The sequence below is a fragment of the Myotis myotis genome, unplaced genomic scaffold (assembly GCF_014108235.1).
Source record: "Myotis myotis isolate mMyoMyo1 unplaced genomic scaffold, mMyoMyo1.p scaffold_m19_p_17, whole genome shotgun sequence".
NCBI lineage: Eukaryota > Metazoa > Chordata > Mammalia > Chiroptera > Vespertilionidae > Myotis > Myotis myotis.
The window spans coordinates 36,265,207-36,291,077 of record NW_023416321.1 but is presented as its reverse complement, the minus strand read 5'-3'; the positions used below and the strand labels follow the sequence as shown (position 1 = coordinate 36,291,077).

Sequence of the window (25,871 nt, the reverse complement as noted above, 5' to 3'; positions counted from 1 at the left end):
ACCACTAGAGCCCGGGGGAAGATGGCCGCAGCTGTGCTCAGTGGGCCCTCTGCGGGCTCCGCGGCTGGGGTTCCCGGCGGGGCCGGGGGCCTTTCGGCGGTGGGCTCGGGCCCGCGCCTCCGCATGCTGCTGCTGGAGAGCGTGTCCGGGCTGCTGCAGCCGCGAGCGGGGTCCACCATTCCTCCCGTGCATCCCCCAGTCCGTTCGGCCCCACACTTGCCCGGGCTCATGTGCCTGTTGCGGCTGCATGGGACAGTGGGCGGGGCCCAGGTGAGTCTGTGGCCGGCGTGTGGGCGGCCCCGGTGGGAGGTGGGCGCGGCATCTGTGCGCCAGGCTCACGGGGCTGCGGCTGCCGTGGTCCGGTGGAGGGAAGGAGAGCTGGGTGCAGAAAGCGAATCCGGGTATCAGTCTGCACGAAATTCACGTATTTCGCCCTTTTCAGCCACGAGGAGGAACTCGGGAACACATGGGCCTCGTTTCTCTATTGCTAGGCTATTGGTAGTCACACACGAATGGATTCCATTCCAGGCCCCGTCGCTAGATCTGTGATCTTTAGCTTCTTTTTCCTCTGGGAGTATCTGTTTTTGCGATTTTTTCCTGCTAAGTGAATGTGTATTGAACAAGTAAATATTTACTGAACTCATACTGAGGGCCAAGTACTGGGTGCTTCAGTTGGTTATAGATGTGATGGTGATGAACAGAATGTTATAAAACACTATGAGCATTGTATAGCAGGGACCTCTAACCCTACTCTGGAGAATGGGGTTTAAGCTGAGACCCCCAAGGATGCGTAGGGGTTGGTAGGGAAAGAAAATGGGAAAAGTGGTTCAGTCAGGGGGAAATTCATGTCGGTAGGCCCTGTGGTGGGAAGGAGCGGAAAAGAAGGGCATTGTGCCTGGGGCTCAGGGGGAGGGGAAGAGAGTGGGCGCTGTGAGGCTGGTGAGGTGGGTAGGTAGTGGACAGGTCATGTAGAGATTTTTAGACGGGTTTAGCAGGGTTCTTTGGGTTATACTAAGAGTAGAATTTCACATCCATTCAGTTCTGCAAGCTAGAAACCCAAATGTCATCCATCCTAAACACTTTTTAAAAAAATATATTTTATTGATTTTTTACAGCGAGGAAGGGAGAGAGATAGAGAGTCAGAAACATCGATGAGAGAGAAACATCGATCAGCCGCCTCCTGCACATCCCCCACCGAGGATGTGCCCGCAACCCAGGTACATGCCCCCGACCGGAATCGAACCTGGGACCTTTCAGTCCTCAGGCCGACGCTCTATCCACTGAGCCAAACCGGTTTCGGCAACACTTTTTTTTCTTGCTCACACACCTCCATACACACTCTGTTAGGTCCTGTTGGTTTTATCCTCTGAGTAGTTTTTAGATCTGTCCACTCCTTTCCATATCTTTGTCATTGCTTCCATTCTAGCTTGAACCCCATCTTGTTCAGATGAAGCCACTGATTCTAAGAAGATATAACATGTCTAACTATGGAAGGTGTTCCTTTACTATCTCTTGCCCTCCAGCCTTTCCCCAATCCTCCCCCAAATTCTACCCGTGCTTCGTGCTTCGAGACTGATGTGCACGAGGTCTTTCTTGTCCAGCTTTCGTTATGGGACCTTCTGAGCTCTATGCTTCCTTCCAGGAAGAGGGTTGTCATAACCTGCTGGGTGGTCCAATTATCTTAGCCCCACATTCATGAGGAATGACCTCATTTATTACTTGTATTAACATTACTCCTCATTGTTGAGGGTAACAAAGCTGTGCCTCTGCTATCTCAGCCCAGTTTCAGAAGCAGGAGCTGATTACATATTTCCTTTTCCTTCTAAATCCTCTCATATTCCTAAGTATTTCTGAAATGTTATATATTCTGCCTATGTATGTGTGATTTCTTTCATCATCTTTTTCAAGTTTTCCCCTCCTCCCTCAAGGTGAGCTACATGAATTTATTGTCTTGTTTATTTTCTCTAAGTGCCTAAAAGTCTAGTAGAATTTTGAGTAAAGAAGCTGAAGGTGATGTGGGAAGTGAGACTCCTTCCTTTAATATTGCATGTATCACATTTTTTGAGTATATCCTGCCTTGAGTTTTTTCTACTTGTGTCTCTGATATTGGGTCTTCAGTACTGTATTGGAACTGTATGGTTTCCCTTGCTTCCCCATGGATTTTCATTCGGCAAACATTTATTGAGTATCCGTTATGTGTTAGCTACTATTCCTCATCTTTAGGTTAGATAAGCAAGACAAATTTCTTGAGAGAGATTCTAGTCTAGCGGGGATGAGTAATGAAGGTAAGCAATAGGCTTGGTGCTTGAGAGAAAAAGATCTGTTGATTGGTCTGTCCACCTAGGCTTAATCACCAACATTGCTTTCCCATAGGTTCTGACAGGGAATTGAATTGCTGATTTGATTCTCTACTTCATGTAATCTGTTGATTCACTCTAATGTATTCTTTATTTCAGTTACTGTATTCTTAATTTCTGACTGGTTCTTTTTTATGTTTTCTATATTCATTTTATGTTTTCTATATTTATTTTCTATAATCTCTTTGTTGAAATTCTCACTGAGATCATTAAGCATATTTATAACCAGTGTTTTGAACTCTGCATCTGGTAGATTGCTTGTCTCCTTTTTGTTCTTTTTCTGGAGTTTCTTTGTTTTGTTCTTTCATTTGGAACATGCTTCTTTATCTCCTCATTTTGGCAGCGTCCCTCTTTGTTTCTATGTATGAGGTAGAGCTACCATGTCTCCTGGTCTTGGTAGAGTGTCTGTGGGGCCCAGTGGTACAGTCTCCCTGGTCGCCTGAGCTGGACGCTCCAGGTGTGTCCCTTGTGTGGGTTGTGTGTGCCCTTTTATTGTAGTTTAGCCTTAATTGCTGTTGGTACATCAATGAGATGGATTAATCCTCAGGCTGATTGATTATGAGGACTGGCTGTGACTACAGTGGAGGAGCCATTGTGCAGGGGTTAATCCTATGGAGCAGGATTTGCTTTATCAGGGTACTGGTGCCTACTGAGTGTGCCCTTTGAGTATGTCATTTCTAGAGGTGGTTGGGTGGTGCTCTGATGTGGCCTGAAGCTGGCCACTGGGTGTATTTGTTTTGGGGTCTCTTGGGAGGTGCAGGCCAAGGTTAGCTGCTGCTTTGTGCCCTCTCAGAGCCACCTAGTACGAGCTACAAAGTGATGTGCAGATCGTTGCCATTTGTGCTGGGCTTGGAGGTGCCTGGGAGAGGTTAAGCTATGAACTAAGGTTAGGTGCTGCTAGTGCTGTGTTTGGGGTTGCTTAGCTAGTTGGGGCATGGTGAAGCCAGGTTCTGCTTGTTTGGGGTTTGTGAACCTTTGTGAGATTTTAGGAAACTCTGAAGCATGAGCCGAGACAGACTGGTTATTTTATTTATTATATTTAAAAAACACATTTTTATTGATTTCAGAGAGGAAGAGGGAGAGAGAGAGAGAGAGAGAGAGCGAGAAAGAGAGAAACATCAGTGATGAGAGAGAATTATTGATCGGCTGCCTGGGAATTGAGCCTGCAACCTGGGCATGTGCCCTTGACCGGAATTGAATCCTGGACCCTTCCGTCCGCAGGCTGACGCTCTATCCACTGAGCCAAACCAGCTAGGACTGTTATATGGAAAAGCTACTGGAAGCCATTTGGGTGGGTTGGCAAGTTGGGTGGGTCAAGGTAAGGAAATTACTAGGGTGGGGTGAACAGTGTTAGCCAAGTTGATGGAGACTCAGAGGTAGTGCCTGCCTGCACCTGTCAGGGAAGAGCCCAGCAAAGGAACAATGGCTTCTGCCAGTATTTCTTTTTTTTCCTTTTCTTTTTAATTTGTCTGTATTTGCCATAACTTTTTAAAGCAGAATGTGACGAGAACACTGCACTTCTATTCACAGAACTTGCTCTGAGTAACTTTCAGACGGCTTTACAACATGCCTAGGTAGTTTATATTTCTGCTATGCTACACAATGCTTTTCTCTGGAGACAAACCCTGCGGACAGTTACTACCATTGTGTTGGTCAGCTGAGCATACTAACTTCTAGAGGCCATACATGCAGTTGATAAACTACAGGGTGTGTTGGGCTTAAAAAGTAGATCTTAGAGGAGGAAGGTTGTTTTAACCATGCATCTCAGAACACTTTAGCAACGAAGATTTGGTTTACTTAGGAATCTGCTTGCGAGATAAACACTTCAGACCACAAAGCTAACAAACATTAGGCTACATGTATCTTACAACAAAGATAGCCCCGTTCTGTTAAAACAGGCCAACATGGAACTAGGAAAGAAAAACGAGCCTGTGGCTTCAGTGCCTGAAGTATCACAGTCTCATACACATAGAGGGGGAAAGGAACCCAGTCTTCCCTTTAAGTAGTTGCCATGCCATACATATTTTAAAAATGTTAACAAAAATAAATAAATAAAAAAATTAAAAAAGATAAATAAAATGTCAACAAAAATAAAGGAAAAAGTCCTTGAAAATATATCATCCAAGTTCTGCCAGTATTTCTGTCTGGGAGAAAGCTCTCTCTCTAGCCCAGTGGTTCTCAACCTGTGGGTTGCGACCCCTTTGGCGGTCGAACGACCCTTTCACAGGGGTCGCCTAAGACCATCCTGCATATCAGATATTTACATTACGATTCATAACAGTAGCAACATTACAGTTATGAAGTAGCAACGAAAATAATTTTATGGTTGGGTCACAACATGAGGAACTGTATTTAAAGGGCCAGAAGGTTGAGAACCACTGCGCTAGCCCTTGCCCCAAAGCCAGATAATTTAGTTGTTGCTTCCTCTATGTCCCTGCTGCCTTTCGAGCTGCTGCCCCAGGGCTGGAGTTCAGAGGGAGCCAGTCCGAATAAGTCTGTGCACGGGATTCCATAGCCTTCCGTCTCACTGCTGGTTTTCACAGCCAGAAGTTATGGGAACGTCTCTTCTTGGCACTGGGACCCTGGGCTGGGGAGTCTGGTGTGGGGCTTGGACCCCTCACTCCTTAGGGGGCACCTCTGCAGCTGAGCAATCCCTTCAGATTTTTTATTGCCACATGTGGGTGTGGGACCAGCCTGTTCCACATCTCTCCCCCTCCTATCAGTCTCTGGCTTCTTCCATATATCCTTAGTTACAGGATTTCTGTTCCGGTGGTTTTCAACCTGTGGGTCGCGACCATCGGAAAACACATATAGCATATCAGATACTTCATTACGATTCATAACTGTAGCAAAATTATAGTTATGAAGTAGCAACGAAAATAATTTTATGGTTGGGGGTCACCACAACATGAGGAACTCTATTAAAGGGTCGCAGCATTAGGAAGGTTGAGAACCACTGGTAGGCTGTTCTCAATGATGGGTGTTCTGTAGTTTAGTTGTAATTTTGATGTGGTCATGGGAGGAGGTGAGTACAGCATTTACCTACTCATACACCATCTTGACCAGAACTCTACCTTGGCATTCTTAACAGGTCTAAGGAAGCCAGGGACAGGAGGAGGGGGATTTGTTTGGGGGTGAAGGAGGAAGGGAAGCAGGTGAGTTCAGTGTCCATTAAAGCAAGCATTTATGAATGTCTCCTCTGCTAGGTGCTGCTCAGGGATACACCGGTGAAGCAGACCTGTCTTTGAGGTCTGGTCGCTGGGATGAGTTGGGCTGTCCTCTGTATAGCACTAATCTGTAGGGTGGACAGTAAAAGAAGGAGTCAAGCATGACGTGACTTTGAGGAAAGTCTGCAGGGCAGGCTGCTGTGTGTGTCACCTACTGAAGATAGGACAAAGGCCGAGGCCTCTAGTCTAGAGGAATGGTCTTTTCTCCTCAGAGGAGGTGGGACTCCAGAAAAGGCTTCATAGGTACTGGGACATGGCAGGGCTTGGGGAAATTCTGCACCTTTAGCATCCTATTCCTGACTCACTTTCCTGTTTTCTTCTAGAACCTTTCAGCTGTTGGGGCGTTGGTGGGTCTCAGTAATGCACGTCTCAGTTCTATCAAAACTCGGTAAGTCTTTAACCTTTTTTTTCCCCCTCCAGAAGGATGTTTCCTTAGGAAGTGAGCTTACAGCTGTCCATTATTGTCCACCCATGGAGTCAAGAAGTTCGCTCCCAGGAGGCTGGGGAGTGTCATTCTTTCATGAACTCACTTGAGCTGGATCTCACCCATTCCAGCCCCACCTGGGATTATGAAGATCTCTGTTCCCTTTCCTTGCTGCCTGTACCTCACTCCACGTCTTCTGAGTATTTCAGGATTTAGAAACCTCAGTGACCTGGAGGTGAAGTTTTGCTGTAGTCTAGTCCAGTGAGTGTGAAAGAGCAATACATAGCTTTCTCTGAAGTCTAGCCTCCACCTTGTTATCACTCACTCCTTTCTTATAAGGTTTGAGGGCCTCTGTCTGCTGTCTTTGCTGGTTGGGGAGAGCTCTACAGAGATGTTCCAGCAGCACTGTGTCTCTTGGCTTCGGAGCATCCAGCAGGTCTTGCAGGTAAGGATTCAGCTGCTGCCCTGACTGCGCCCCCTCCCCCAACCATTCCTTGTTCCCCATTCTGGATGTGGTGTATTCTTTGTGGCTTGGACATTTAGTTCTGAGGACAGAATAATTAGCAGTTTTCTGACCGTAGGGAGGATAACCTTCAAATGGAAGTCTTTTTAAGCTTTTTGATATTTTCAACTACTGAATTATTTTAATTCATCTGACCTTTCACACATTGTAACCTCTAACTGTTTCACTTCCTCATTAGCTTTTCTAATGAGTGACATCTCTAAAGCTACTTTTTCCAGGTTGATTTCTTTTTTTTTGCCCACTCCTTTCTTTCTCTTTCAACATTTTAATATTTTTCTACTTTTACATCTTTTTTTTTTTTTTTAAATATATTTTATTGATTTTTTACAGAGAGGAAGGGAGAGAGATAGAGAGTTAGAAACATCGATGAGAGAGAAACATCGATCAGCTGCCTCCTGCACATCTCCCACTGGGGATATGCCCGCAACCAAGGTACATGCCCTTGACCGGAATCGAACCTGGGACCCTTCAGTCCGCAGGCCGACGCTCTATCCACTGAGCCAAACTGGTTTCGGCTACTTTTACATCTTTGATGACATCTCCGTTTACTTCTTCGACAGTCATTCTGAGCACATGTGGCAGGCTGTGTGCTAAGCTCTGGGAGACAGTGGTAAGATGGACGTAGACCCTGCTTTCATGGTGCTGACTCTTACTCTGGGGCTGGGAAACTTCCTATGAAGTAAATGTTTATAGATAGTAAATCTTTTATGTTTTGCAAACCACATATGGTTTCTGTTGCATGTTGTTTTTTTCTTTGGTAGTTTGCCAACCCTTTAAAAATGTAAAAATCATTTTTTAGCTTGTGGACCATCAATCAGCTGCCTCCCACTGGGGATTGAGCCTGCAACCTGGGCATGTGCCCTGACCCGGAATTGAACCTCAACCTCTTGGTTCATAGGTCGACGCTCAACCACTGAGCCATGCCGGCTGGGTGGGCACATTTTTTTTTAAAATATATTTTATTGATTTTTCATAGAGAGGATGGGAGAGGGATAGAGAGTTAGAAACATCAATGAGGGAGAAACATTGATCAGCTGCCTCTTGTACACTCCCTACTGGGTATGTGCCCACAACCAATGTACATGCCCTTGACTGGAATCGAACCTGGGACCCTTCAGTCCGCAGGCTGACGCTCCATCCACTGAGCGAAACCGGTTAGGGCCATTTTTTTTTTTTTTTATGCATTCTAGAGAGAGGAAGGAAGAGGGAGAAAGAAACACCAATATAAGAAACATCCATCTGTTGCCTCACGCATGCACCCACAACCTGGGTATGTGTCCTGACTAGGAATGGAACCCACAACCCTTCAGTGTGTGGTGCAACGCTCTAACCACTGCACCACTGGCCAAGTCCAAACCTTTTTTTTTCTTCATGAGTTCCAGGGTAGGTTTGAGCCAGCTTAGAGATGCAGTGATTTTGTTGCGGCTGAGACTTTGTTTTTTAGTCTGAGAGTGCTCTTTCACTGAAGGGAGGGAGAATATGGGAGAATCAAGCTCTTGAGCTCTTCCAGTTAGATCTTTCAGTTGTAGATTTGTTACTCTCCCCCTCCCCCAAACAAATTCTTAGGACCCCAGATACCCCTAATACGAAAATGTAAGCACATGTTCTTTCTGTGGACAAATACGTGACTTTTGAATACCCCATGTCTCTAATGTACTCTATTCCTAGTGGACCTGATGGTAGTGTTGACATTAACCGTGGTGTTTCTCAAAAGCCCCGTGTTGTCATACCTCATTCTTCCTCTTGGTGACCATGAAGATAAGGTTGGAAGCATGGGGTGTTGTTGCTTTTCAGTCCCAGGACCCGCCCGCCACGATGGATTTGGCTGTGGTTGTTCTGAGGGACCTGCTCCGATATGCAGCCCAGCTTCCTACAGTTTTCCGGGACATCTCCATGAACCACCTCCCTGGCCTTCTCACTTCCCTGCTGGGCCTCAGACCAGAGGTGAGACACCTGCCCAGTCCCTCTGCCCTTTGCCCCTTTTAATGCCTGTCTTACTCAGACGGCTTGGATTAAGGAATGTGATGGGAAGTGATTGGGGACTAGGATGACAGAAGTGAGAAGAAGGAAGGGCCAAGAAAAAGTGTATGAGGAGGGACCTTGGGGGTTGTGGGGTGGAGAGGGGGGGTCTATGGGGGTATTGGACTCTCATCTCTTCCTTGCTTTTCCCCCCACAGTGTGAGCTCTCAGCACTGGAGGGAATGAAGGCATGTATGACCTATTTTCCTCGGGCTTGTGGGTCTCTCAAAGTAAGTATTCATTGCAATTCCTCTTCCCGCCAACTTAAGCCTTGTAGCTATCTTACCTCAGATGCTATTTCTGAGACTTCTAAGCACCTGTCTTCTGATTTTTCTATCATTGATCTCCATAGCTTTAATTATACCACCTCTTAGCACTTCACATGCATTATCTCGTTAACCATCACTGATGAAGAAATTGAAATTAAATAACTTGCCTAAGATCAATAGAGATGGGAAACTAGATCTGATGCTAAAGCCCAGGCTCTTAGCCCAGGGCTCCTTCTGCCGGGAGCCTGTCCATCCTTGCTGTTTCAAGGGACCTGGCATATATGGCATACTGTTCTTAATATGTTTGCTCACCTTCTTGGCACTATGTGTTTTAACCAAGGTCACCTCTCTGAGAAAGGTTGTTTCCCCAGGTAGGGATTTTCCCCTGAAGTTAGGGAGGGAATAAAACCCCTTAACTAAGTGCCAGGCGGGTAATTAATCACTTTAACTACGAACAATCATGCTTAAGCTACATAATCTTTACTCCCTGGAATGGAGATAAGAAACGCCCTAACCTTTGGAATAGAGATTGATAGGATTGGAATCAACTGGTATAAATACAGATGTAACAAGACAACAGGACACAGAACCTAGACACAGAACCTATACACAGAACCTACACACAGAACCTACACAGAACCTAGAGACAAAAGAACTTCGCTGGAGAGAACATGGCAAAAGATCCTGGACAGAAACTGGAGACAGAACCTAGAGACAGAACCTAGCAAGAGAACCTGGCTGAAGAACCTAGAGACAGAACCTGGCTACAGAACCTGGATAGAACATGGCAAGAGAACCTGACTAGAACCTGGTGACTGAACCTGGCTGGAGAACCTGGACAGAACCTAGGGACAGAACCTAGCAAGAGAACATGGACAGAGAACCTGGCTGGAGATCCTAACCAGAACTTTGCCAGAGATCCTGACCAGAACTTGGCTAGAGATCCTGGCTAGGCTGCTGATCAACTGAACGCTGCCTCTGTGTCGTTCCTTCTTCGCCAATGCCGTCCACACCTTTGGGGACCCCAGCATCCTTCCTCTTTTTGCCTTCCTCCTCTGTACCTCTAGAGTGCCCTGCCTGTTTTTTCTACCATTTGCTCTTTTTTATTTTTAATTGTTTTATTGCTTAAAGTATTACAAAGATTATTCCATATGTCTCCCTTTTTTCCCCGCCCTTGACAATCCCCTGGCCTCCCCTACCCCCCCAGTGTCTTACGTCCATTGGTTATGCTTATATGCATGCATACAAGTCCTTTGGTTGATCTCTTACCCGCCCCATCCTGTCCCCCAAACCTCCCCAGCCTTCCTGCTGTAGTTTGACAGTTTGTTCGAGGCAGCTCTGCCTCTGTATCTATTTTTGTTCGTAAGTTTATAATGGTCTTTATTATCCATGAATGAGTGAGGTCATGTGGTATTTTTCCTTCATTGACTGGCTTATTTCACTAGCATAATGCTTTCCAGTTCCATCCATGCCGTTGCAAATGGTAAGAGTTCCTTCTTTTTTACAGCAGCATAGTATTCCATCGTGTAGATGTACCACAGTTTTCTAATCCACTCATCTGCTGATGGGCACTTAGGTTATTTACAAATCTTAGCTATGGTGAATTGTGCTGCTATGAACATAGGGGTGCATATATCCTTTCTGATTGGTGTTTCTGGTTTCCTGGGATATATTCCTAGAAGTGGGATCACAGGGTCAAATGGGAGTTCCATTTTGAGTTTTTTGAGGAAACTCCATACTGTTCTCCACAGTGGCTGCACCAGTCTGCATTCCCACCAGCAGTGCACGAGTGTTCCTTTTTCTCCACGTCCTCTCCCACACTTGTCGTTTGTTGATTTGTTGATGATAGCCATTCTGACAGGTGTGAGATGGTACCTCATTGTTGTTTTGATTTGCATCTCTCGGATGATTAGTGACTTTGAGCACGTTTTCATATGTCTCTTGGCTTTCTGAACGTCCTCTTTTGAAAGGTGTTTATGTAGGTCCTTTGCCCATTTTTTGATTGGATTGTTTATCTTCATTTTGTTAAGTTGTATGAGTTCCCTATAAATGTTGGAGATTAAACCCTTATCAGTGATAACACTGGCAAATATGTTCTCCCATGCAGTGGGCTTTCTTGTTGTTTTTGTTTTTTTTTTCTTTTCTTTTTATTTTATTTTATTTATTTATTTTTTTATTGCTTAAAGTATTACAGAAAGTATTACATATGTCTCCTTTTTTTCCCCCCGCCCTTGACAATCCCCTGGCCTCCCCTACCCCCCAGTGTCTTATGTCCATTGGTTATGCTTATATGCATGCTCACAAGTCCTTTGGTTGATCTCTTACCCACCCCTCTCCTGCCCTCCCACCCTCCCCGGCCTTCCTGCTGTAGTTTGACAGTCTGTTTGAGGCAGCTCTGCCTCTGTATCTATTTTTGTTCATAAGTTTATAGTGGTCTCTATTATCCATGAATGAGTGACATCATGTGGTATTTTTCCTTCATTGACTGGCTTATTTCACTTAGCATAATGCTCTCCAGTTCCATCCATGCTGTTGCAAATGGTAAGAGTTCCTTCTTTTTTATAGCAGAATAGTATTCCATCGTGTAGATGTACCACAGTTTTCTAATCCATTCATCTACTGATGGGCACTTAGGCTGTTTCCAGATCTTAGCTATGGTGAATTGTGCTGCTATGAACATAGGGGTGCATATATCCTTTCTGATTGGTGTTTCTGGTTTCCTGGGATATATTCCTAGAAGTGGGATCACAGGGTCAAATGGGAGTTCCATTTTGAGTTTTTTGAGGAAACTCCATACTGTCTTCCATAGTGGCTGCACCAGTCTGCATTCCCACCAGCAGTGCACAAGTGTTCCTTTTTCTCCACATCCTCTCCAGCACTTGTCGTTTGTTGATTTGTTGATGATAGCCATTCTGACAGGTGTGAGATGGTACCTCATTGTTGTTTTGATTTGCATCTCTTGGATGATTAGTGACTTTGAGCATGTTTTCATATGTCTCTTGGCTTTCTGAATGTCCTCTTTTGAAAGGTGTCTATTTAGATCCTTTGCCCATTTTTTGATTGGATTGTTTATCTTCCTTTTGTTAAGTTGTATGAGTTCCCTATAAATGTTGGAGATTAGGCCCTTATCAGATATGACATTGGCGAATATGTTTTCCCATGCAGGGGTTTTCCTGTTGTTTTGTTGATGGTTTCTTTAGCTGTGCAGAAGCTTTTTATTTTGATGTAGTCCCATTTGTTTATTTTCTCTTTAGTTTCCAATGCCCTAGGAGCTGTATCGGTGAAGAAATTGCTTCGGCATATGTCTGAGATTTTGTTGCCTTTGGATTTTTCTAGTATTTGTATGGTTTCCCGTCGTACATTTAAGTCCTTTATCCATTTTGAGTTTATTTTTGTGTATGGTGTAAGTTGGTGGTCTAGTTTCATTTTCTTGCATGTATCTGTCCAATTTTCCCAACACCATTTATTGAAGAGACTATCTTGACTCCATTGTATGTTCTTGCCTCCTTTGTCAAATATTAATTGAGCATATTGGTTCGGGCCATTTTCTGGGCTCTCTATTCTATTCCATTGATCTATATGTCTGTTCTTGTGCCAGTACCAGGCAGTTTTGAGAACAGTGGCTTTGTAATACAGCTTGATACCTGGTATTGAGATCCCACCTACTTTGTTCTTAGGATTGCTGCAGCTATTATTTTGTGTAGAGGATTTATCCAGTGATGTCAGTGGTGTATTAAAGTCCCCTACTATGATTGTATTGTTGTCGATCTCTCCCTGGATATCTTCCAGGAGTTTTTTTATGTATTTGGATGCTCCTGCATTGGGTGCATATATGTTTATCAGGGTTATATCCTCTTGTTGTATTGATCCCTTTAGTATTATGAAGTGGCCTCCCTTATCTCTTGTTATGGCCTTCACTTTGAGGTCTATTTTGTCCGATATAAGTATTGCTACCCCAGCTTTCTTTTCATTTCCATTTGCCTGAAAGATATTTTTCCATCCCTTCACTTTCAGTCTGTGTGAATCCCTTCTTCTGAGGTGGGTCTCTTGTAGACAGCAAATGTATGGGTCATGTTTTTTTTATCCATTCAGCCACTCGATGTCTTTTGGTTGGAGCATTTAGTCCATTTACATTTAAAGTTATTATTGAAAGGTACTTGTTTGTAGCCATTTCTATTTTTTGTGGCTGTTTTCTTTCTGAGCTTTTTATTTCTTCTTTTTATACTAGTCCCTTTAGCATTTCTTGCATCGCTGGCTTGGTGGTGATAAATTCCTTTAGCCTTTTTTTGTCTGTGAAGCTTCTTATTTCCCCTTCAATTTTGAATGATAGCCTTGCTGGATAGAGTATTCTTGGATTCAGTCCTTTGCTTTGAGTAACTTTCTAAATTTCCGTCCATTCTTTTCTGGCCTGATGTGTTTCTGTTGAGAAATCATTTGATAATCTAATGGGAGATCCCTTGTATGTAACTTTCCGTCTCTCTCTTGCAGCCTTTAAGATTCTCTCTTTGTCCTGAACATTTGCCCTGGTAATTATGATGTGTCTTGGTGTGGGTCTTTTCAGGTTCACCTTGTTTGGGACTCTCTGTGCTTCTGTGACTTTGTCTTCCCCACCTCGGGGAAGTTTTCTGATATTATTTCTTCAAACAGGTTTTCTAACCCTTGTTCCTCTTTCTGTTGTTCTGGCACCCCTATTTTTCGTATGTTGTTTCTTTTCATGTTGTCCCGTAGCTCCCTTAGGCTCTCCTCCTGTCTTTTAATTTTTTTCTCCAATTGCAGTTCAGTTTGGGTGTGTTTTGTTTCCCTGTCTTCTAATTCGCTAATTCGGTCCTCCGCTTCTCCTAGTCTACTGTTGAAACTTTCAGTGGTGTTTTTTATTGCAGCTTTATCAATCTTCATTTCTTCTTGGGTCTTACATAATTTATTGATTTTTTTTCATCTGTTTCTTCTTCCTTCTTGCATAGGTTGTTGATTTTTTCCTCCATCTGGTTTATGCATCCTAGTACCCTTAATCTGAATTCTTTTTCTGTCATGCTGCATGCCTCGGTTTCACTTAGCTGCTTTTCTGGCGAGTCCTCCTTTTCTTTCCTTTGGGGGTTTCTTTGTCTACCCATGTTTGATCTCACCGACATATCTAGATGTTGAGTCATTCAGGGGCTGCTCCTTGGGTGGCAGTGGCTCCTTGGGCTGTGGTTGCTCCTCTGGCGGTTGTAGCAGCTGCTCCTCAGTTGGCAGGAGCTCCTGTGGTGGGTGCTGTTCATCGCTGTGGTGGCTCCTCTGGCTGGTGGGGGGAGGCTTCACACACAGCTGCTATTCCTCAGACAGAGGGTGTGCTGATCACAAGGCTGCTGTTCCTTGTATGGGGCGGGCTACACATGCAGCTGCTACTCCTTGAACTGGGTTGGACTGCTCACGTGGCTGCTGATCCTTGGATGGGGGCTGGCTGCACGCTGCTGTTGTTCCTCTGTTGTGGTGGGCTGCTTGTGGGGCTACTGCTCCTAGGACTGGCTGCTGCTTGTTGGACAGGTGCAGGCTGTTGTGGCTCTGCTCCTCAGACCGGTGCGTGCTGTGTCGAGCCTCCACTCCTCGGATGTGGGCAGTCTGCTCGTGTGGTTGCTCCTCCTCGGACCGGGGTGGGCTGCCGCTGCTCCTTGAATGGGTCTGGGCCACTCGCAGAACTGCTGCTCCTCGGATGGGGGCAGGCTGCTCACATTGCTGCTGTTCCTCGGATTGGGCAGGCTGCTCGTCCGGCTGCTGCTGCTTGGGCGAGGGCAAGGTGCTTGTGCAGCTGCTGCCCCTCGGACTAGTGCAGGGTGCGGGCTGTGCGCAACTGCTGCTCCTCAGATGGGGGCGGGCTGTGAAGGGCTGCCTCTCCTCAGTCATAGGAAGACTGCTCATGCGGCTGCTGCTCCTTGGACATTTCGGAGTGCTCGCGTGGTTGCTGTTCTTTGGACGGGGAAGTGGGCTGCTCACACAGCTGCTGCTCCTTGGACAGGGGCAGGCCACATAAGGCTGCTGCTCTTAGGCTCGAGGCAGGCTGCTCACAGGGCTGATGCTCCCTGGACTAGAGTGCGCCGCTCACGTGTCTGTTGCTCACGTGGTTGAAAAAATAATGTGAACAGAAGTAGGAAATAAAGGAACAAACAAAAAAAGAACAAAGAAAGAAGAAAAAAAAGCAATAAACAAAAAAAAGGGAAAACAAAGAAAAAAGGAAAAAAAAGAAAAAAAGCCAACAAAATAATAAAAAAATAAAATTGAAAAATTGAAATGTCATTCCTTTGGCTGGCTTATGGTCCCAGTTTTCTGGAATGTCTGTGATTCTGTTGTTGTTGTTGCTGGGACTGAAAGGCCCTCTATAGGCCACACCCTGTTAACTCCCAGGGATTAATCAGATTATTTTAATCCTTCATCTCATTCTCGGTGGAATCTGGGTGTGGCTGTTTTCCTTGCCTGGGGCCTGGAGGGAGGAAGTTATAGCCTCAGGAGAAAAAATGGCTGCCCAAGTCCTGGACTCAGGGGTGACTCAGCACTCAATTTGCTGCCACCTCTCCTGACTCCTCTTCTCTCCCCAGCCTCTCCCCAGATTCCACTCGTCCGCACCTTCTCCCGCTCTTCATCATGGGTGAGTGTCTGTACCTGAAATGTCCTATGAACAGGGTTCAGTGAAAACAAACAAACGCCGGCCGCAGAAATGGGGAAGGCTGAGTCTCTGTAAGCTCCTCTCTTACTGGCACTGCATGGTCTGGTCAGTGCTTCAGGCTGCCACTTTAGGCTCAGTCCTCTGTAATTACGGAACCCAGATCTCAAATCCCCCGGTGCCAACAGTCCCGTGGATCTCCTTTCCCCCAGTCAGGGGCTGTGCCTGTCTGAAGAGACGCGGCTGTGTGTCCCTACCATCTGCTCTTACTTTGTTCCTAAAACTCTTGTAATTTCCTCCAGGAAGCCTTCCCGATTTATTACTTCCCTATAACAATGTCTCCTACACATTGTCTTATGTTCCTGACTAAACACCCTTAGTCACTTCCCTACCCTTTCCCCTAAGCTGTCATGACCCATACAAGATGTATTGCTGAGCCTTAGTAGGTTAGATAGGTATGTACGTCAGGTGAGAGAGGTCAGTGAAAAAGTTAGCTCTGTTTTCAACGGTAACGTGAATGGATGAATGAATGAATGAATGAATGAATACATTCTGCCAAAGCAATAGCAGTTAAATGGCCCTTTGTAATTGACACATCTGTTGTTTGCAGTATAATTGGATGTCAACTAGTACCTAAGAACAAATAGGTGTTCTCCTGTAGATTAAATGTTCTCTGTTTTATACTCATAGCTTGATAAACCATTGGCCATTTCATTCAGATGGAAGGACAAATCTATATAGAGAACTGGAATTAGCATCAAATTAATAATTGTTTTGTGTAACTGATATGCTTAACTGTATCAGCCATCAGTACTGTCAATTAAGGAGGAGTTTGCCATTCAAATTATCTTTTTTTTTCTAAAGTTTTTTTTTTATATTTTTATTGATTTCAGAGAGGAAGGGAGAGAGAAACATCAGTGATGAGAGAAAATCATTGATTGGCTTCCTCCTGCATGCCCCCTCCTGGGGAGGAATCTAGCCCGAAACTTGGGCATGTGCCCTTGGCCGGAATCCAACCTGGGACCCTTTAGTCTGCAGGCCGACGCTCTATCCATTGAGCCAAACTGGCTAGGGCCATTCAGATTATCTTGAAAGTAAGTTCACATGGTTCTTTGACCAAATCAAGAAAGTAAAATAAAGGGTAAGGGAACTGGTATTTATTAGGTACCCACAATGTGCCAGGCACTCTGTCGAGTGTCTGAGATGTGTCATCTCATTTTATTATTATAGTCATTGTGTGGAGTTGGTGTCACCAAACTAACCAAGAAACAGGCCCACAGGTGTTTAACTAACTTAAGGTTGGTATCAGATCTGTTTGCATTTAAAGCCTGTTCTTTCCCCTCCCACACACACACTTAAACTCTCTAGAAGCTTTTAAGAACATAGACAGGATTGGCAGGTAGGCTTCAACACTAATACCAGCTCTGAGCAATTGTTAGTGGCTTGAGAAGGATTGTGAGCCAGATGGGGAGCTCTGGGCACACATGCTGTGATCTGGGGGTGGTGTCTGCAGTGGCTTTAGTAACTGGTTAGTTGTATCTGAAAAGTTCCCTGAGGAGATGACGCTCCTCAGAGAACATGGAGTCCTGTCCTTGTTGATTCTCTATTTTCATGTGAACGCCACTAATGACAGGCAATAGAATCTTTGGGTAGGCAGGGCAGGACTTTTGTCAAGAAGGTATTTGGAGTAACTCATGGATTTTACTAACGCTTAGGAAAAGTTTTTTTTTTTTTTTTTTTTTACTAAAGCTTTATCAAGTTTAGTAAAAACTGCCTTTCTTCTGAAATGGTCTATAAATTATTAAATTACATGGGCTAGACAGATCTTTCTCCCTGACCCCTCACTGGTCAAAGTTTGTAAAGTGTTACTGCAAATAGCTGCTTTGATTCAGCTTGGTTTGGGGTTGTCTGTATCCGCTTGCATTCCCCATGAAAGTGGAAGGAGTATTGTTACCTTCAGGGTCAAGATTTGAATAGTCAGGGAGACTAGAATGCTGTTTTATTTAAAGTATTACATGTAGTATTACATATGTCTCTTTTCCCCCCATTGATCTCTCCCCGGCCACCCCCACCCCCTAGCACATGCCCTCACCCCCCTAGTGTCTGTGTCCATTGGTTATGCTCATATGCATGCATATAAGTCCTTTGGTTGATCTCTTACAGCCCCCCCAACCCTGCCCTGCCCTCCCTCTGAAGTTTCAGAGAGAAAGGGAGACGGAGAAAGAGATAAAAACTTCAATGATGAGAGAGAATCATGAATCAGCTGCCTCCTGCACACCCCCCTACTGAGGATCGAGCCTGCAACGTGGGCATGCGCCCTTGACTAGAATCAAACCCAGGACCTTTCAGCCCACAGGCTGACGCTCTATCCATTGAGCCAAACCAGCTAGGGCCAGACATGTAGTTTTTGAAGTCATGGCCTGTATTTTGAGTATCCTTTCCAAACCAAACACTTTCGTATGTTAACAGGATATGTGCGCCTTTATGTCTTTAAGAATAACATGTCATCTGAAGAACTTCTCACTGTTGAGGATATTGAGGATTTTGTCTTTGTTGCCAGCATGTCCGATAAGAATCTGTTTTGTACAAAGGCCCTAGGGGCAGTTTGTACTGAGAAAATCTTAGGAAACATACTTGCCATTTTGGAAAGTTATCTGTTTTCTGTCCCATCCCCCAGAAGCTCCCAGGGCAGTTGCAGTCTCCTCCTGAATGGTGTATCTCAAGCATTCCCAGTCCATGAGGTTACTTCTGTAGAGGTTTTACCTCTCCTTCCCAAATCCATTAGTAATTCTGTGGAATCAGTGGGAGGCCTAACCCCAGGCCAAATCCATTAGTAATTCCTTGGAATCAGTGGGAGGCCTAACCCCACTCTTGAGAGATACCCTGGGCGTGCTTGCTCGCTGCGCTTGCATTTCAAGTGAAATGTTCCAAGTGAGCCATTGCACAGGCCACCTGTGGTCAGAGCCATGTCTGTCCTCCGGCTTATTGCCGTCACAGAAGCAGACTTTTGTTGGCCTCAGCCCAGCTTCTGGAGCCAGAGCCTCAGGAAAAGTATGAGCGGTAAGTTGGCTGGAAGGGCTGAGTGCCACTCTAGTTGGGGCTCTGGCAGGTTTCTAAGAAATCTTACCCTGGGAGAAGCCGGTGCGTCAGGAGACCTGTGGATGGTTATTGTGTTTGGGTTGAAGTGCTCTGAGTCCTACCACATCTGGCATGAAAGTGCTGTCCAGGTCTTTATCCTGGCGTCAGCTGTGACAGTGCTTGTCTCGTGGCCAGTGAGAATCATGAAGTGCAACATGGGCAACTCCGTGGTTCCTGCCACAGGGTCGGTGGGAGGGAGTCCTTGTTTCTGAAACACACACTGACAGGCTTCTGCTCCTACTTTGCTCCCACAAGCCCCCTGCCATGTGTCTGGTGCCCCTGCTGATTTGTCTTGAGATTTGTGTTTGTGACGTCCCATCCTCCCTTCTCCAAAGTCCATGCTTTCTAGGCTGGGATTTAAGGCCTCAGCCTGCTTCTCCTTGGCATCTTCTGGGTCTGTAGCTCTCAGCAGTGTTTTCCCCTCTCTGGTCGCCTGGGGATTCTTCCCTTTCTTTTAAACCCAGCTCAGTCCTGCCCTCCCTAGTCCTGCCTCCTAGGATCGGTCCCACTGGACCCTCCCTCTATCCCCCTCTCGGAATAGTGAATGCTACTGTGGGTTCAGGTGGTTTTCCATATACTGGTCTTCCTGACTCACTCACATCCCACTGAAAGTGGAAATCCCATCTCATTTCGTTCTGTAGGTCTCCTTCAGTGTTCTTACCCTTTTTTATGCCATGGACCCCTTCCTGAATTCATAAAATAAAATACATAGGATTTTAAGAGAAACCGATTCTGTTAAAATGTATATTTTAAAAAATTTTGATAAGAGTAGTATGTGCTTCTTCATGAATATGTTAAACAACAAGATCTAGCGGCAGGGCTAATACCTACTGAATTTCAAATTAGTGATACATGTGAATGGTATCTCGAGATACCCTGTTACAATTATAATGTGAAATGAAAATGAGAGATTTTATTGGTGACAGCCAGAGGTACTGCTAATACTACTATGGCTTTCTGTTGACATTTAAAGTGGAAATAAATCCTACCTTTTACTTACATGTTAGTGAAAAGGACCCAATTCCCCCGCCCCCATCAATTTCATAGGCCCCTTTGATTCTACCCCCAAGTAAATTGTGACCCAGGTAGGACACTTCTGGGCCAGCACCTTCACATTCACATAGCAGGCAGAGTAAATGTTTGCCAGCTGACAGGTTACCGCTCCGAGATGTGCTGCCTCAGTTCTTCTCCAGAGGTCTTCACCTGCCCTCATACCTCTGATTAGTGCCTCAACTCCTACCCAGCTTGGGCCATCACTTCTTGTGTAAGCTGGTAGGGAGTTGGGTGTGGGGCTTGCTGCTTTTCAGCACTCTGTGACTTTTTGGCTTGAGGAAAAATTGGCATCAGAGAGTACAATGTCTGTGGGGCCCAGGCCAGACCCTTTCCCCACCAGACAGGGAGGCTGAGGATGAGAGCTGACCTTCAGGATGTCTTTCTACTGTGAGAGCATGTCTGCTTCCAGGCATGATACCCCATAAAATACTTTGCTTCCTGTGTCTGCAGGAAAGAAAAAAGGCGAGGGCTTAGATTCTGCTGCTGGGAAGGGACAGGGTGTATGTCTCTGGCCCTTGGAGCTGACTCACCAGCCTTTCCCTCTTTTCCACAACCCAGGGCAAGCTGGCCTCATTCTTCCTGTCTCGAGTGGATTCCCTGAGCCCTCAGCTGCAGCAGGTAAAGGAAAAGGAGGCAGATGAAAAGCGTGGGCATGAGTTGGAGCTTCTCTTAGTTCTCTCTCTCTCTCTCTCTCTCTCTCAGCACTTCGCTCTCTCTCTTTAAAAAAATATTTTTATTCATTTCAGAGAGGAAGGGAGAGAGAGAGAGAGAAACATCAGTGATGAGAGAGAATCATTGATTGGCTGTCTCCTGCACCCCTGTACTGGGGATTGAGCCCATAACCCGGGCATGTGCCCTAACCAGGAATCAAACTATGACCTCATGGTTCATAGGTTGATGCTCAACCATTAAGCCATGCCAGCTGGGCAGCATTTCTCTCTTGGTACTGCTTGGACCACGTTCCCACTTCCCTTCCTGTTGGCATACTCAAGAGGCACAAGATCTTTGTCCTTCTGCCCCATAGTCCCTTTTCTATGTTCCTAGAGCTGTCTGTGATCTCCTTGTCTTGGCATTGGTGGCGCTGGGGGTGTCTGGCTGGGCTGGATTCCCATCTGACCAAGCTTCTGACCTTTCTTCTGCAGTTGGCGTGTGAGTGTTATTCCCGGCTGCCCTCTCTCGGGGCTGGCTTTTCCCAGGGCTTGAAGCACACTGAGAGCTGGGAGCAGGAGCTACACAGCCTGCTGGCCTCATTGCACAGTCTGCTAGGGGCTCTCTACGAGGGAGCAGAGCCAGGTAGGGAGCATGGCTAGTAGGCAGTGGCAGAGTGGTTGGGGGATGTGGCAGCAGGGAACCAGGAGGGTGGCCCAGAGAGTGGGACAGTTGATTTCTAGGCAGAATGGTGGGTCATCCACCAGAAGTGAAAAGGGAGGGGACGGACAAGCCCTGGAGTGAGAAGCTGCTGTGTTTCCGTCCAGCTCCTGTGCAGTATGAAGGCCCTGGGGTGGAGATGCTGTTTTCCCTCGAAGATGCTGATGCGCATAACCTTTTCCGGCTTCGGCAAAGGTTTTCCGGTCTGGCCTGCTGCCTGGGGCTCATGCTCAGGTGAGTGAGTGCTGGAGGGAGCATGGGCTGGAGAGGGAGGGATTGATCTGGGGTGTGTTCCGCATCATGAAGAAGGAGGTTGAGGTGGGCCAGTCATGCTGGGGAACCTGTGCTGAGGATCTCCCTGCTCTGACTCTCTCCAGCTCTGAGTTTGTGGCTCCCGTGTCCATCCCTGTGCAGGAAATCCTGGATTTCATCTGCCGGACCCTCAGCATCAGCGCCAAGAATATTGTAAGTAATGTTTGCCCTCCGTTCCCAGTCCTTAGGACCCAGGGCAACCAGGAAAGTAGTGTGGGATCTGAAGCTCTCCAAATGATATCATCCCTGAGGTGTCTGTCCAGCGCCTTACTTCTGTCCGAATGCCATTCCTTGTGCTTCTCCCGACACATGCACAGAGTGGTTTCTCTCTCCTGGTGCGAGGACACCTGTAGCACATGCTTCGAGGGGAGGGCAAGCACGGAGGCCAGCCAGACATTGCCGAGAGGCAGCCATCCTCCCCTCATTCTCCTTACGGGCTCTGTTTTATAGGATGGGGGTTTGACCTTGTTGGGAGAGGTGGGCCGGGGTGGGTTCCTTACATGTGTGTCCATATGTATTTAGTCACACACATCTCCATCTCCCTTTCTCTCTGTGTCTCACTTCCCTGCTCCTTTTGCCAATTTCATTCTGCAGAGCTTGCTTGGAGATGGTCCCCTGCGGTTGTTGCTGCTGCCTTCTATCCACCTGGAAGCCTTGGACCTGCTCTCTGCGCTCATCCTTGCGTGAGTGGACTAGGCAGAGTGTGATGAAGGGACTGGGACGTACTGGGAATGGAGGTCACTATTGTGTCTTCGCCCCCAGGTGTGGAGGTCGGCTTCTGCGCTTTGGAGCCCTGATCAGCCGCCTGCTTCCCCAGGTCCTCAATGCCTGGAGCATTGGTAGGGATACTGTCTCTCTGGGCCAGGAGAAGCCTTACAGGTGACCATCAAGGATGGGGATCAAGGCGGGGGGGTTGGCGAGGCCATGCAGTGGGCTGGGAGCTGAGGGAGGAGAGGCATTCATAAGCCGCCCTGCTCACTCCACAGTGCCATGCGGACCAAGGTGTACGCTGTGTTAGAGCTGTGGGTGCAGGTGTGTGGTGCCTCGGCAGGAGTGCTTCAGGCAGGAGCCTCAGGAGAGGCCCTGCTCACCCACCTGCTCAGTGACATCTCCCCGCCAGCCGAGGCCCTGAAGGTGAGTGAGGCTCTGCCCACACTCCCCTGTGCCAGGACTTTCATCCTGCACATCTGGTCCATGTGAACCTCCTCATTCAACACCGTCGCCTCACTCTGTTCTGCCTTCCTGTTTGCCTGTGAGTGTGATTTGTGTTTCCCTTCACCACCAGCTGCGCAGTCCCCGGGGGAGCCCTGATGGCAGTTTGCAGACGGGGAAGCCCAGTGCCCCCAAGAAGCTAAAGCTGGACATGGGGGAGGCTGCGACCCCTCCCAGCCACCGCAAAGGGGATAGCAATGCCAACAGCGATGTGTGTGCAGCTGCGCTGAGAGGTGGGTGAGGCCTGTGCCCTGCACCTTCCGAGTGCTGGGATGGCTGGGGCTTTAGCCCCAAACCACGTGTTGAAGTAGAGGGTGTGGATAAAATGCAGAACCAGCTAAAAACCTTCAAGAGAGGCCAAAGGAGCAGAAGTAGCCATGCAGCTCCCAGGGCTGTGGCAAAATCTTGGATCTGGGCAGGGGAGGGGCGCGTGCGAGTGTTGGGTCGTTTATATTGCCCCCGGGGTCTCATTTATCTTGTTGCATATCCTCTGCACCTGCCAGGACAGCTGTAGCAAAGGGTGAATCCCTGCTTGTGGTGCTTACATTCCCTTCAGGCAGGCGGCTCAGTGGGGTTTCCTCCCAACACAAGTGCTCATTGGAAGCAGAAGTATAGTCAGTGACTGTGTGGTTAATGGGTGACTTTCCTTGGGGTTCCCTGTATTTCACTGCCTGTCACCCCACCCCATGTGAAGAGGAGAGTCAGTGCTTCTCAGATATAGAAGTGCACATTTACAGTGCACCTACATCATCTGCAATCCTGTGCAGTGCGATCCTCATTTCATGGTGGAGAAAGGAGCTCAGAGCAGTTAAGTGACTTGCCTGAACCTCGTGCTGCAGAAGCCCTTCTCTCAGTCCTGTTAGTAGCAGGTCTCTTACACACTGTTCTTCTTCCCAGGCCTCAGCCGGACCATCCTCATGTGCGGGCCACTTATCAAGGAGGAGACTCACAGGGTTAGTGGAGCCTGGTCCCCATGGAGATTGGGGCAGGGCCACTGCCTGTCCCTGTGAGGGCTGTGCCCCTGGAGAGCGTCCATTGCAAGTTGGGAGGGGGCCCTGGAGAAGGGTTGGGTCGTCGAGGTGGTGTCTCTACTTGTGCCCTGCATCCTTTTCAGAGGCTGCATGATCTGGTCCTACCCCTCGTCATGGGTGTCCAACAGGGCGAGGTCCTAGGCAGCTCCCCATATACCAGCTCCCGCTGCCGCCGGGAACTGTACCGTCTGCTGCTGGCTCTGCTGCTGGCGCCTTCTCCTCGCTGCCCACCTCCTCTTGCCTGTGCCCTGCAAGCCTTCTCCCTGGGCCAGAGGGAAGACAACCTTGAGGTAACTGTAGACGGGCCGAGTCCATCTCTTTGGTTTGAGGGTTCTCTTGTTTCTGAGCTGGCAGGCTCTCCTCTCTGGTACCATAGCACTCTGTATTCCTGATGCTCACACTTGCTTCCTCTTCCTTCCTCAGGTCTCATCTTTCTGCTCGGAAGCACTGGTGACCTGTGCTGCTTTGACCCATCCCCGGGTTCCTCCTCTGCAGTCCATGGGCCCCACCTGCCCCACACCTGCTCCAGTTCCTCCTCCCGAGGCCCCGTCTCCATTCAGGGCCCCACCCTTTCATCCCCCGGGCCCCATGCCCTCAGCAGGCACCATGCCCTCAGCTGGCCCTGTGCCCTCGGTGGGTCCCCTGCCCTCAGCAGGCCCTGTGCCCCCGGCAGGCCCAGTGCCTCCAGCACGTCCTGGACCTCCAGCCACAGCCAATCACTTAGGTCTCTCTGTCCCAGGCCTGGTGTCTGTACCCCCCCGGCTCCTTCCCGGCCCTGAGAACCACCGGGCAGGCTCAAACGAGGATCCCATCCTGGCTTCCAGTGGCACTCCGCCACCTGTGATACCCCCAGATGAAACTTTTGGGGGGAGAGTGCCCAGGCCAGCCTTTGTCCACTATGATAAGGAGGAGGCGTCTGATGTAGAGATCTCCTTGGAAAGTGACTCTGATGACAGTGTGGTGATCGTGCCTGAGGGGCTGCCGCCCCTGCCACTCCCACCCCCCTCAGGCAGCACCCCACCCCCTGTTGCCCCAGCTGGGCCACCAGCAGCCTCCCCTCCTCTACCAGCCAAGGAGGAGCCTGAAGAGCTTCCTACAGTCCCGGGGCCTCTCCCTCCACCCCCACCCCCTCCTGTTCCTGGCCCAGTGACACTCCAACCACCGCAGTTGGTGCCTGAAGGAACTCCTAGTGGGGGAGGACCCCCAGCCCTGGAAGAAGACTTGACAGTTATTAATATCAACAGCAGTGATGAGGAGGAGGAGGAAGAAGAAGAGGAGGAAGAAGAGGAGGAGGAGGAAGAGGAGGAGGAAGATTTTGAAGAGGAAGAAGAGGATGAGGAAGAGTATTTTGAAGAGGAGGAAGAGGAGGAAGAGTTCGAGGAGGAATTTGAGGAAGAGGAAGGTGAATTAGAGGAAGAAGAAGAGGAGGAGGAGGAGGAGGAGGAGGAAGAGTTGGAAGAGGTGGAAGAGTTGGAGTTTGGCTCAGCAGGAGGGGAGGTAGAAGAAGGAGGACCTCCACCCACCAGCCTGCCTCCAGCTCTGCCTCCCCCCGAGTCCCCCAAGGTGCAGCCTGAGCCAGAGCCAGAGCCTGGGCTACTGTTGGAAGTGGAGGAGCCGGGGGCCGAGGAGGAGCGTGGGGCTGAGACTGCACCCACACTGGCCCCTGAGGTGCTCCCCTCCCAGGAGGAGCTGGAGAAGGAAGGGGGAAGCCCCCCAGCGGGGCCACCTCCTCAGGAGCTAGTGGAAGAGGAGCCCAGTGCTCCTCCACCAGCCCTGTTGGACGAGGGGACTGAGGGTGGGGGTGATGAGGTCCCCCCCCCACCAGAGACATCTGCAGCTGAGGAAATGGAGACGGAGACGGCCCCTCCCCAGGAAAAGGTGAGTGGGCCAGGCTGGGAGGGCAACTCTGGGTAGGGAAGGTGGGGCGGGGCGGGCTGGAGGAAGAGGGGGTTGCTTGTGTTAGGGAAGGGCTTTGTCCAAGCCTGACCCACTCCTATATGTGTGTGAGGCTGTTTTGAATCGTGTCTTTGTCCCTTAAAGGAGCAGGATGACACAGCTGCCATGCTGGCTGACTTCATTGATTGTCCCCCTGATGACGAGAAGCCACCACCGGTCACAGAGCCTGATTCCTAGCCGTCTCCTACACCCCCACTCGTTTCCAATAAAGTTATGTACTTCGGCCTCGACTGCTGCTTCTGCCTTTTGCCACAACTGTGTCCCCCCCTCTACCCCTTGCCTTCGTCAGCACCTCCCTGGCAGGAATTTGGCAAGTTCACCCCAGGCCTTCCGACCCGTTCTTGAGAT

At 48.1% G+C, this 25,871-nt stretch overlaps 1 protein-coding gene across 3 annotated transcripts; it reads left to right on the top strand.

Moving 5' to 3' along the window:
- Positions 1-25,753, top strand: PELP1 (proline, glutamate and leucine rich protein 1). Of its 3 annotated transcripts, none has more exons than XM_036341099.1 (17): positions 1-270; positions 5,908-5,972; positions 6,348-6,453; positions 8,326-8,475; positions 8,709-8,738; positions 20,203-20,262; positions 20,787-20,937; positions 21,120-21,246; positions 21,390-21,477; positions 21,919-22,007; positions 22,087-22,203; positions 22,311-22,458; positions 22,610-22,769; positions 23,434-23,489; positions 23,651-23,857; positions 23,991-25,445; positions 25,608-25,753. In XM_036341099.1, the coding sequence occupies exons 1-17, from the start codon at positions 22-24 to the stop codon at positions 25,698-25,700; spliced, it is 3,351 nt and encodes a 1,116-aa protein (XP_036196992.1). In that variant the 5' UTR covers positions 1-21; the 3' UTR covers positions 25,701-25,753. The 3 variants fall into 3 exon arrangements, with proteins under 3 accessions (XP_036196992.1, XP_036196993.1, XP_036196990.1); XM_036341100.1 differs by having other exon boundaries at positions 8,709-8,780; positions 20,787-20,793; XM_036341097.1 differs by having other exon boundaries at positions 8,709-8,780.
- Positions 25,754-25,871: the final 118 nt, after the last annotated feature.

Bases quoted from the DNA above. Each gene is read 5' to 3' on its own strand.
- PELP1 (XM_036341097.1), top strand. From the start codon at position 22: ATGGCCGCAGCTGTGCTCAGTGGGCCCTCTGCGGGCTCCGCGGCTGGG. The intron at 22,204-22,310 runs GTGACCATCAAG...CTCACTCCACAG, and splicing joins GGCCAGGAGAAGCCTTACAG to TGCCATGCGGACCAAGGTGT. The intron at 22,770-23,433 runs GTGGGTGAGGCC...TCTTCTTCCCAG, and splicing joins GTGTGCAGCTGCGCTGAGAG to GCCTCAGCCGGACCATCCTC.